This window comes from Gorilla gorilla, chromosome 2, assembly GCF_029281585.2.
Source record: "Gorilla gorilla gorilla isolate KB3781 chromosome 2, NHGRI_mGorGor1-v2.1_pri, whole genome shotgun sequence".
NCBI lineage: Eukaryota > Metazoa > Chordata > Mammalia > Primates > Hominidae > Gorilla > Gorilla gorilla.
In genome coordinates this window covers 54,727,788-54,739,975 of record NC_086017.1, presented here as the reverse complement: position 1 = coordinate 54,739,975, position 12,188 = coordinate 54,727,788, and the positions used below count along the sequence as shown (strand labels likewise).

Here is a 12,188-nt window from a genome sequence, read left to right as displayed (position 1 = left end):
AGATTTCTTTTAAACGTAAATGTCAAGTACATAAAAAATATTCTAGCTACGGCTGGGCATGGTGGCTCACACCTGTAATCCTAGCACTTTGGGAGGCTGAGGTGGGCGGACTGCCTAAGCTCAGAAGTTCAAGACCAGCCTGGGCAACACAGTGAAACCCTGTCGCTACTAAAATACAGAAAAAAAATTAGCCAGGTGTGGCAGTGTGCACCTGTAGTCCCAGCTACTTGGGAAGCTGAGGCAGGAGAATTGCTTGAACCTGGGAGACGGAGGCTGCAGTGAGCCGAGATCATGCCACTGCACTCCAGCCTGGGTGACAGAGCAAGACTCCATCGGCCAAAAAAAAAAAAAAAAAAAAAAAATCCCACTGCTTAGCTTATTATTCTAATTCTTTTCCAAGGAAATAAAAGACTGCTACTTTCATCAAGTAAAAAGCAGACAGAGGGTATTAGTGAAAATCTTTTTCTTTAAAAAGACAAAGGTATGTTCTTCCTAATTTCCAAATTTTTATCATTTACAAAACTGTTTCTTCCTCCTGAAATAATCTTTTTCTGAAAAGTACCTGGGGATCCTCAGCAGCAGAATCCATCACATGTTCTAGTTGCCTCATTTTGAAGTTATATTCATTCTTCTTCTGTTCTACTTCCTCTTTCTTTTGGTTTAGCTGGGAAAATTGAACAGATGCAGGGTTACAACTTAGTAATATGGGGTACATGGTCCAAATAGAAAAGACAAACTTCCCATCACCAATCATCAGGGAAATGCAAATGAAAACCACAATGAGACATCACTTCGCACCTGATAGGGATGGCTATCATCAAAAAGATGAAAGTTAAGTGTTGGTGAGGTTGTGGAGAAAAGGGAATCCTTGTATACTGTTGGGAATGTAAATTAGCACAGCCATTGTGAAAAATAGTATGGAAGTTCCTCAACAAACTAAAAATAGAACTACTGTATGATCCAGCAGTCCCACCTCTGGATATATATCCAAAGGAATTAAAATCAGTCTATTGAAGAGACAGCGGCACTCCCATGTTCTCTGAAGCATTATTCATAATAGCCAAGCTATGGAGTCAACTTAACTGTCTATTGATGGGAGAATGGGTAAAGAAAATGTGCTATATATATACACAATGAAATACTACTTAGTCTTAAAAAGGAAGCAAATTCTGTCATTTGTGACAACATGGATGAACCTGGAGGACACTGTTCCAAGTAAAATAAGCCAGCACAGAAAGACAAATACCACACAATCTCACTTATATGTGGAATCAAAAAAAGTTGAACTCATAGAAATGGAGAGTACCAGAGTCTGGGGGAAGTGAGGGGTGGAAGGAGACATGAATCAGCAATGGGAGATGTTGGTCAAAGGGTATAGTTTCAGTTAGACAGGAGGAATACCTTTTGGAGATCTACCGCAGGGCATGGTGATTACAGTTATTAGGTTGATGCAAAAGTAATTGCGGTTTCTTCCCATGGCATATGGAAATATGCTGTATTTACATTATTTTTTCAGAACTTGATTAATAATTTGAAAAGCAGTAAGATATTAAAATAAACCTATGATATTTTTAAAAGTAATTGTGAAATCTAACTTGGTTGCTACTATAACCCAATCATCATCTCCTTTTCTTTTTTTTTTGAGATGGAGTCTCTCTCTGTCGCCCAGGCTGGAGTGCAGTGGCGCGATCTCGGCTCACTGCAAGCTCCGCCTCCCGGGTTCACACCTTTCTCCTGCCTCAGCCTTCCCGAGTAGCTGGGACTACAGGAGCCGGCCACCACGCCCGGCTAATTTTTTTTGTACTTTCAGTAGAGACAGGGGTTCACCGTGTAAGCCAGGATGGTCTTCATCTCCTGACCTCGTGATCCACCCACCTTGGCCTCCCAAAGTGCTGGGATTACAGGTGTGAGCCACCGTGCCTGGACCCATCTCCTTTTCTCTCACAAATTTATTTATACTTTTAAAAATGTTCCAAGTTTCACAAGTAACAAAACAGTCATCTGAGAAAAATACAAAATATAAAATGACAACAACCACCACCAAAAATATGATAAAAGTCAGGCATAACCTCACTGGAGTGGTTAGAACTGGTTGCCATGTGTCAAGGACCTAAGGTGGGTGGGAGGCAGCTGAGCAAGTCTCAGTCCAGGTGAGGATACTCCATTAGCCTCCCCTTTGTACATGGAGAAGTTGGCCAATGCAGGAATGTCATGACAACCTCAACTGTGGATTCCTCCTGTCCCCCATTTTTTTTTTTTTTTTTTTTGAGACAGGGTCTCACTCTGTCACCCAGGCTGGAGTGCAGTGGTGCAATCTTGGCTCACTGCAACCTCCACCTCCCAGGTTCAAGCAATTCTTGTGCCTCAGCCTCCCGAGTAGCTGGGATTACAGGTGAGCGCCACCACACCCAGCTAACTTTTCTATTTTCAGTAGAGACAGGGTTTCAGTTCACCATGTTGGCCAGACTGCTCTTGAACGCCTGACTTCAAGTGGTCCACCCACCTTGGCCTCTCAAAGTGCTGGGATTACAGGAGTGAGCCACTGCACTTGGTCTCCTGTCTCCCATCTTGAGTGACACCTGTGTGTTTCTCACCTTGTGCTGAAGTTCCTGAATCAGGGCTTCCTTCTTGGTCAGTTCTTCCTGGGCAGACTGCAGCAGCCCCGAGTGTTTTTTTGAGGCCTCTGTGAGCATGTTCAGCTGCTCAGTGGCATGAGCCAGGTCCTCACAGAGCATATCCCTCTGTTAGGAGACAATCACCACAGTTTCTTAATTGTGGTATTCCAATAAGGATTCCCAAATCATTACTATGTACAACTTTTAACAGACTAAGGAAGTTTTATGTAAAAACCTATTTCTTTTGCTTGTGTGCTAATCCATTCTAAGACAAAGTAATCAGTTAATATTTAGATGAACAGGTCTAGAGATTAACATTATTACAGTAAACATATACAGGTATCCCAATTGAGGTTTAACTGTACTATAGGTTTGAGGTTTAATTGCATTCTCTCCTCACCCCCAGGATCTCAAAGCCAATCTCCCTCTCCTGGGGAGGACTCAAAGGTCTCTTGGTTACTTGTTGTTGTCTCACCAATTGACTCTAGTCCTTTATATACTGGAAAGTAAACAGCTGTAAAGATGAGCCTCCATCAGCCAGTTGAGGAGGGCCTGGGCAGTTTGCACCAGATTGTGATTCATTGTCATAGACCATCAAAGTTTCAGGAAGTAGCTTTGTGGAAAGTGGCACAGAAAATTAGAAGTCCTATAGGTTGCATACATAATTTCTATGTACACAGTATATGTAATTCCTCCCAAATTAGAGCAGATACTGCTTATCCTTCTTTTCCTTTCCAAATGTATATATATGTATGTAGGTATGTGTGTGCATGTATATATATATATACACACACATATATATGTGTGTACAAAGACATGTACATATACATGGATATACACACACAGATATATATACACACATATAAACACACACTTTTAAAAAAACTTGACACATCACAAACATTTCTGCATGTACTCACTCTTTTCACTGTGTAGACTCCATTTCACCTTATGGATGTACCACAATTTAATCCATCACTAAATATTTTGGTTGATTTGAATTTTTCACTATTCTATGCACTTCATTCTTATATCTAGATTATTTCTTTAGGCTGAATTTTTAAAAGTGCAAACTCAAAGGATATGTAAAAAATATAAGACTATGTATTACCAGACTACCTCTCCAAAGGCTGAACATAAACTCCTCCAGAAGTTTGAGTAATCATCCTTGTCTGCACATCTTCCTTGGGTCTTAAACTTTACCAGTTATAAGATTAGAAAATAGCTCTTATTTTAATTTGTGAAACTGGCCCAACTGTCCCCTAGAACTGATGTTTATGGTTTCTTTTGAATAAACATAGAAATTGGCCCTCCCAGTCTTAAAACTTAAGAAAGTTACATTTGTCTTATCTGAGTTCCTTTCTCAGGGAACCAACCAACAGGCATCCCAGACAAGATCAAGGAACTGAAACTTACCAGATCATGGCAACTGGACAAATGAGATGCCAGGCCCCTCACCTGTCATGGCTGCCTAACTGACAACCTGTTTCCTGTTAACCAACTCCTTTTCCTTACCCCTCCCTAGTTCCTGCTTTTCCACACATGGTTACCTTTCTTGCTATATAAACTCCCAATTTTAGTCAGTCAGGGAGAAGGATTTGAGACTGATCTCCTATCTTGGCTATGGCACTCATTTAAAGTCTTCTTCGCTGGCAATACTCCTCGACTCAGTGATTGGCTTTCTGTGTGGTAAGCAACCAGACCTAGGCTGAACTCCTGATGTTTCAGGAACATTTGCATGTCTCTGATTCCAAAGAAGTTTTGTGCCACTATATTCCTTCTTTGGGGAGCTACCTATGTCCATTTTCCACCAGCTGTGTTTCTATCCTTCTCCTGAAAGATAAATTAAGGTGGTAAAACACTTTGTCATCAGTTGCAAATATTTTCCCCATCTGTTGTTAGAATTTTTGTTTTTAATATTGTATCATCTTCCCTTATGAGTTCTAATCTTTATATCAAGATATTTTCAGAGTCACATAATCTCAAGATACTTTTATGTATTTGTATTTTTTCTTCTCCCTAAAAAAAAATTATTTATTTATTTATTTATTTTTAGACAGAGTCTTGCTCTGTCGCCCAGATAGAGTGCAGTGGCGTGATCTCATCTAACTGTAACCTCCACCTCCCAGGTTCAAGCGATTCTCATGCCTCAGCCTCCTGAGTAGTTGGGATTACAGGTGTACACCACCACACCTGGCTAATTTTTCTAATTTTTGTATTTTTAGTAGAGACGGGGTTTCGTCATGTTGGGCAGGCTGGTCTCGAGCTCCTGGCCTCAAGTGATCCACCTGCCTTGGCCTTCCAAAGTGCTGGGATTACAGGTGTGAGTCACCGTGCCCATCCCTCCTTTTGTTTTTTTAGAGATGGGGGCTCTTGCAACAACATTACCCAGGTTGGACTTGAACTACTGGACTCAAGCAATTGTCCCATGTCAGCCTCCTGAGTAGCTGGGACTACAGGCATGCATTACCATGCCTGGCTTGTATTTTTATTTTCTAGTACTTCTATGATGTCATAATTTGTACAGAACTCTAATCCATGTAAAAATTGTTTTGGCTTTGATATCTTTTCAAATTGGTCAGACAATTTTCCCAACATATATATTGATTAAACTGACTCTTTCTTCACTGTTGAGAAATACTTCCTTTACCATTACACTAAATTCCTTCATATTCACTGCTGTCTATTTGTGGATGTTCAAAGTTGTTGCAATGATCTCTCTATCATCAGTCCAACACTGGATATGGTTACCATTTAGCTTAGAAATCTCTCTGCATTATTGTTTTTCTAAGTTTTGTTGGTAAATCTTGGGTATTTTTTTCAAAGGAACCTTAAAATCATCAGTTTTTTATACTGGGATTTGAGGCCAGGCATGGTGGCTCACACCTGTAATCCTAGCAATTTGGGAGGCTGAGGCAGGGGAGGATCACTTGGGTTTAGGAGTTCGAGACCAGCGTGGGCATCATAGTGAAACCTCATCTCTACAAAAAAATACCAAAAATTAGCCAGGCGTGGTGCTGCACATCTGTAGTCCCAGCTACTTGGGAGGCTGAGGTGGCAGGATCACTTAAGCCCAGGAGTTCAAGGCTGCAGTGAGCCATGATCGCATTACTACACTCCAGCCTGGGTAACAAAACAAGACCCTGTCTCAAAAAAATAAAAATAAATACATTGGGATTTGAAGTGGAATTACATAAATTTCTGTTTCTAAAACGACAGGGTCTTCCTGTCCAAGTCTCCCTTTAGATCCTTTTATTGAAGTCTCTTTTCATGTTGCTTGTAAAGTTTTATGTTCTTAACAATTGTCAAATATTCACCCTAAGATTTTGATACGCTATATTATTTCTGTGAAAGAGAATTTTTAAGAGCTCCTGTTATGTTTTTAAACTGTTTATTTAATATTATATATTATTTTAATTATAACATAATATTATATAATAATCTATAATAAAGCTGTTCTTTATTATTATTTTTTGAGACGGAGTATCGCTCTGTCGCCCTAGCTGGAGTGCAGTGGCGTGATCTTGGCTCACTGCAACCTCTGCCTCCTGGGTTCCAGCGATTCTCCTACCTCAGCTTCCCAAGTAGCTGGGACTATAGGCACGTGCCACCACGCCCAGCTAATTTTTTTTTTTTTTTTTGTATTTTTAGTAGAGACGGGGTTTCACCGTGTTAACCAGGATGGTCTCGATCTCCTGACCTTGTGATCCACCTACCTCAGCCTCCCAAAAAGTGCTGAGATTACAGGCGTGAGCCACGGTGCCCGGCCCCAGTAAAGCTATTCTTTCTTTAATATTCAATTTCTTTTAATATCCCTTAGGGAAGTTTTATGTCCTTAACAGTTGTTACAAATTCTCTCCTAAGGTTTTAACACTTTTGGTTGTTTTTGTGAATAGAATTTTTTAGTTCCAATATTGTTAAATGGTTATTAATGGCACATAGTAAATATTATTTTTAAGACTAATTTATAACTGATTACTAAACTCAATATTCTAATAGATATTCAGACAGTATTTTGGAGTCTCCATGTAGACACTCATGGCCATCTGCAAATAACAGTCACTTTCTCTCAGTTTTTATGATATTTGTATCCCACTTAGCATTTCCATTTTACTGCATTGGCTAAATACTCCTATTGTTGAAAAACACTGATATATGAACAATTTGAATATACTGAACAATTCACAAACCATAGCCATAAAACTAAATTTTCGCTAATAAAGACTGAAGATAAGTACAAAGGGAATATGAATTAGCTGTTTATAGGGTCAATTCCACTTGAATCTAAAATGTATGAATCTAAAATACGATATTTAAATCTAAATACAATATTCGTAGTCACATTTTATTTTTAAGAAGAAAAAAGAGAGAAAGCAAGGAAGGAAGGAAGGAAGAGCTTTTACGTAAACAGGCATGAGTTTTCATTATTTACCTACTCCCACTCAAATAGCTAGATTTCCTTTTAACTTCATCAATAGTCAGTATGAAACTGAATTTTTAGCCCATCATCTTATACTTTGTAGGGGACCCTAGGTTGTGGCTTCTGTGTACTAACTTTTCAATTGGCTTGCTAAAACTATTTCCATCTGACACATATTGAGCAGTTACAAGGAGCCAGACACAGTTCTCAGCACCTTCCATGTATTACCTCAGTTCATCTCTACAACACCTTATGCCAGCGGCCCCCAGCCCCCAGACCACAGACTGGTATCAGTCTGTGGCTTGTTAGGAACTGGGCTGCACAGCAGGAGGAAAGCGAGCACAGCTTCATCTGTATTTACAGCCATTCCCCATCGCTCGCATTACTGCCTGAGCTCCGCCTCCTGTCAAATCAGTGGCAGCATTAGATTCTCACAGAAGCATTAACTCTATTGCAAACTGCGTGCCAGGGATCTCGTTTGGGCACTCCTTATGAGAATCTAATGCCTGATGATTTGTCACTATTTCCCATCACCCCTGGATAGGACCATCTAGTTGCAGGAAAACAAGCTCAGGGCTCCCACTGATTCTACATTACGGTGAGTTGTACAACTATTTTATTATATATTACAATGTAAATATAATAATAGAAATAAAGTACACAGTAAATGTAATGCGCTTGAATCATCCAGAAACCAGCCCCCCTCACCCTCCTGGTCTAAGGAAAAATTGTCTTCCACTAAACTGGTCCCTGGTGCCAAAAAGGCTGAGGACCACTGCCTTATGCAGTAGAAAGTACTGTTATCTCTACAGATATGGCAAATGAAGCACAGGGAGAAATTTAACTTCCCCAAGGTCACACAGCTAGAATTCCAACTCTGTAGCCTGTGCTCTTAATAACTTGTTACTATTCTACCCTTACTTTCCTTTTATTCTAATTTTTGTTGTCTACTTTAATCTTCTTTTTTTTTTTTTTGAGATGGAGTCTCGATCTGTCACCCAGGCTAGAGTGCAGTGGCATGATCTCAGCTTGCTGCAACCTCTGCCTCCTGGATTCAAACCATTTTCCTGCCTTGGCCTCCTGAATAGCTGGGATTACAGGCACGCACCACCACACCCCGCTAATTTTTGTAGTTTTAGTAGGGATGGGGTTTCACCATGTTGGCCAGGCTGGTCTGGAACTCCTGACCTCAAGTGATCCACCCACCTCGGCCTCCCAAAATGCTGGGATTACAGGTGTGAGCCACCGCGTCCCGCCTATTTTAATCTTATATCTTATGTGTGTTAGCAGCTTCAAATCCTTTCTGCGATGTAGCAAGATATAAATACAAATTACTGGGAATAGCCATCTTGGATATCTACCCCACAGGTCCTTAAAATTCAAAACTGGTATGTATAAAATGCATCTCATTAACTTTCTGTGGGCCTCTATTCTTTCCATCTGAAATGTGCACAGAACTATTCAGTCCTCCAGGCTAGAAAGCTTGGTGCCCACTCTGACTGCTTCTTCCCTTCATGGTACATATCCAACTGGACACCAACAACTGTCACCTGTAGCTCTGAAACATTTCCCAACTCTATCTCACCACCTATCCCCACTAGCATTTCTTAGCTCTGACTTCATGACCTTCTGCCTGGGTTCAATGTCTATGCAGTTTTGGTTTCCTAAAAGATACAGCTGACGTTCCTCAAGACACTTCACTACACAGGCTCAGTCTGCCTCCACTTCACTGCCAGCACCTTGTATTGGCCACCCTGACTGCTTGCTGTGCTTGGGACACTCCACACACGTTCACACTGCCAAGCTTCCCTCTCTGGCAAAGTTGTGTACAAATACTCTCTCTTCTGAGGAGGTCTTTAGAATTTCCCCTGGCAGAATTACTCCCCTCCCTCCCTTTTCTGTGCCCCCAGGTTATTACATCATATTACACATATCTCTTAAGCTAGAATGCATGCTTTGATGTAAGTAACAGTGTTTTTCAATCATCTTTCCATTCCCAAATGCCAGGCCGGGTACAGGTTGTATAGTAGGTGGATTCAATATTTGTTGAATTTGTTTCATGGGTAGCATAGGTTAGCCAAAACCCCTTTATTTCTAAAGCAAATATAGAACAATTAATACAATAGGTTATCATCTGTGTGGGGAAAAAAGTAAGGCTAAAAGTATATAGGATTGCTTAAAATATCTCTTGAAAGTTACACAAGAAACTGATAACATGGGGGTAGCTGAGGAATAGGAAGGGCTGGAAGAAAATCCATATTGCTCCTAGCTTATATACTAATTTTTAAAAAGATAAGTTCACATCATCAACAACAAAAAAACTTCCTTTAGCTGTAGGTTACAAATTAACCTGTACTGCTTAATTTTTAAAAAGATAAATCTACACCAACAAAAACAAAAATAAAACTTATCTTCGCTAAAATGCAAAAGACAACCCTGAAATCAGCCTGTTTAAACAGCCCTTTTCTGCTATCTGCTACTACCACTGCATCCAATTAAATGCGGTTTCCATTCTGCTCCCCTTACAGGGGTCAGTTATAGGAAGTTAACGTGGTGTCAGCAAAAATGACGGAAAATAGATCAGCTAGATAAAATATAATAATTTTGGTGAAATTATTATACATGACTATTTGTATTATTATACACTATACAATAATACATTAGTAGTATACAAATACTATCTCCTCAAAGGAGACAGTATATGTATAAGACTGCCAGAGGAGGAAGCTTGGCAGCGTGAACGTGTGTGGAGTATCTCAGGCACAGCAAGCAGTCAGGGTGGCAGCATAAGGTGCAGGCAGTGAGGTAGAGGTAGAGTGAGCCTGTGTAGTGAAGCGTCTTGAGGCACATCAGCTGTATAAGAATTATTTCTTTAAAAATCCTGTATTTATTCATTAATAACTTCCACACACAAATACACATATTGACAAGTAATAAGGCAAACAAAGAAGCTGTGATGCGTTAATACCTACCTCTATGTCCTCAGAAAGTATTCTCAGCCTAAGGGTTTCTTTCAGATCCAGAATATCCACTTCCTGCTTCTTGATCAACACTCTGCTCTCTTCTCTGTCAACCAAAGCAGAGTTGTATTTGCACTGTAGAAAAGAAAGTCATGCTATAAGAGCCATTTTATTACCTGTTTCTAGATTAAAATAACAAGAATGAGTCTGGGTTCCAAGGTGATGACAAGATTAACACAAGATAGTTCAATAAATACTTGCTGACTGAAGGAATAGAAGAATAAGTGCATGAATGGTGAAGAGAAATGGAAAAGTCCTCTAAGTATCAGTGAAAAAAACATAGGGTTTGTCATCTACTGCCTTCAGAAATAAACATGGAGTGCAGCAAGCTCCCTGTAGAGCAGAGGAGTGAGGAGGAGTGACAAAAGCCTTCACCTCGACCCAGAGGAGAAAAGCATCAACACCAAACTCAGATACATGCTGACAAAATAAGTAGTTAACTTTAGGAAATGATATTATGTCCAATATTGCGGAAACGAACTCACTTTCTAAATTATTAATGTCTCTGAACTTAACTGCAATGTGCTATGTGGGGAAAAGCAAGAGAGATCAGATTGTTGCTGTGTCTGTATAGAAAGAAGTAGACATAGGAGACTCCATTTTGTTCTGTACTAAGAAAAATTCCTCTGCCTTGAGATTCTGTTAATCTATAACCTTACCCCCAACCCCCTGCTCTCTGAAACATGTGCTGTGTCAACTCAGAGTTAAATGGATTAAGGGCGGTGCAAGATGTGCTTTGTTAAACAGATGCTTGAAGGCAGCATGCTCCTTAAGAGTCATCACCACTCCCTAATCTCAAGTACCCAGGGACACAAAAACTGCGGAAGGCCGCAGGGACCTCTGCCTAGGAAAGCCAGGTATTGTCCAAGGTTTCTCCCCATGTGATAGTCTGAAATATGGCCTCGTGGGAAGGGAAAGACCTGACCGTCCCCCAGCCCGACACCCGTAAAGGGTCTGTGCTGAGGAGGATTAGTATAAGAGGAAGGCATGCCTCTTGCAGTTGAGACCAGAGGAAGGCATCTGTCTCCTGCCTGTCCCTGGGCAATGGAATGTCTCGGTATAAAACCCGATTGTATGCTCCATCTACTGAGATAGGGAAAAACCGCCTTAGGGCTGGAGGTGGGACCTGCGGGCAGCAATACTGCTTTGTAAAGCATTGAGATGTTTATGTGTATGCATATCTAAAAGCACAGCACTTAATCCTTTACATTGTCTATGATGCAAAGACCTTTGTTCACGTGTTTGTCTGCTGACCCTCTCCCCACTATTGTCTTGTGACCCTGACACAACCCCCTTTTCTTTAAGCACCCACGAATGATCAATAAATACTAAGGGAACTCAGAGGCTGGCGGGATCCTCCATATGCTGAACGCTGGTCCCCCGGGTCCCCTTATTTCTTTCTCTATACTTTGTCTCTGTGTCTTTTTCTTTCCTAAGTCTCTCGTTCCACCTTACGAGAAAGACCCACAGGTGTGTAGGGGCAACCCACCCCTACAGTGCTACTGTGTTACTTTTTCCTCAAAGCCACTAAAAAACACCACATTTGCCTTAACTGTTACGGCCAGCAACCAGCCTGTTTCTTATTCAGTTTATACCGGCATTCCCAAACAGTGCACAGAGAACATTGCCCCAGATCAGTGAAACCTGAGAAACACTGCAGCCTACATTGTCTCCCAGAGATACATACTACACACTTCCATAATGACTCTGCAAGTCCTACAAACACACAAACCTGTTGAGCTTTATTTAACTAGAATTTCCAAACTTATTTGACCACAGAATCTTTTTTCTGGTGGAGCATCTGTTAAACTCTTGAAAAGTCTGTGAAGTGTCCCATGCTCAAATTTAACATCTTGTTGGTGACCGAACTTACATTTATGTCCTTCAGTTCTTGTTTCAGGGTGTCTATAGTTTCTGTTTTCTCACAGACCGATGTTCTTAGCTCCTGGATCTGGTTCATGAGGTCAGCTACAACTTTCTGATGAGGACAGAAATAATATCTTCATACCCAATGACATTAAGGAGAAGAAAATTTTTAAATGGTAAATCACTTATCTTTCCTAATGTCAATATAAGTCAATTTTATTTTAGTAAAAGATCATACGTCACATTAGTATCAATTTATATATAATA

The 12,188-nt window shown here is 40.5% G+C and overlaps 1 protein-coding gene across 7 annotated transcripts in view; it reads right to left on the bottom strand.

The window, feature by feature from the left end:
* Window positions 1-12,188, bottom strand: part of KIF15 (kinesin family member 15) — a 110,753-nt gene that overhangs the window by 32,419 nt on the left and 66,146 nt on the right. For all 7 annotated transcript variants that reach the window (XR_008678647.2, XR_008678646.2, XR_008678648.2 and 4 more), the window contains exons 25-28: window positions 11,929-12,033; window positions 10,008-10,130; window positions 2,595-2,741; window positions 563-664 (exon numbers count right to left, since the gene is read on the bottom strand). Coding sequence is in view for 1 of the 7 variants with exons in the window: in XM_031009113.3 (XP_030864973.2) it covers window positions 563-664; window positions 2,595-2,741; window positions 10,008-10,130; window positions 11,929-12,033 (477 nt within the window). In the remaining 6 variants the exon portion in view is untranslated. The remainder of the gene's footprint in view (window positions 1-562; window positions 665-2,594; window positions 2,742-10,007; window positions 10,131-11,928; window positions 12,034-12,188) is intronic.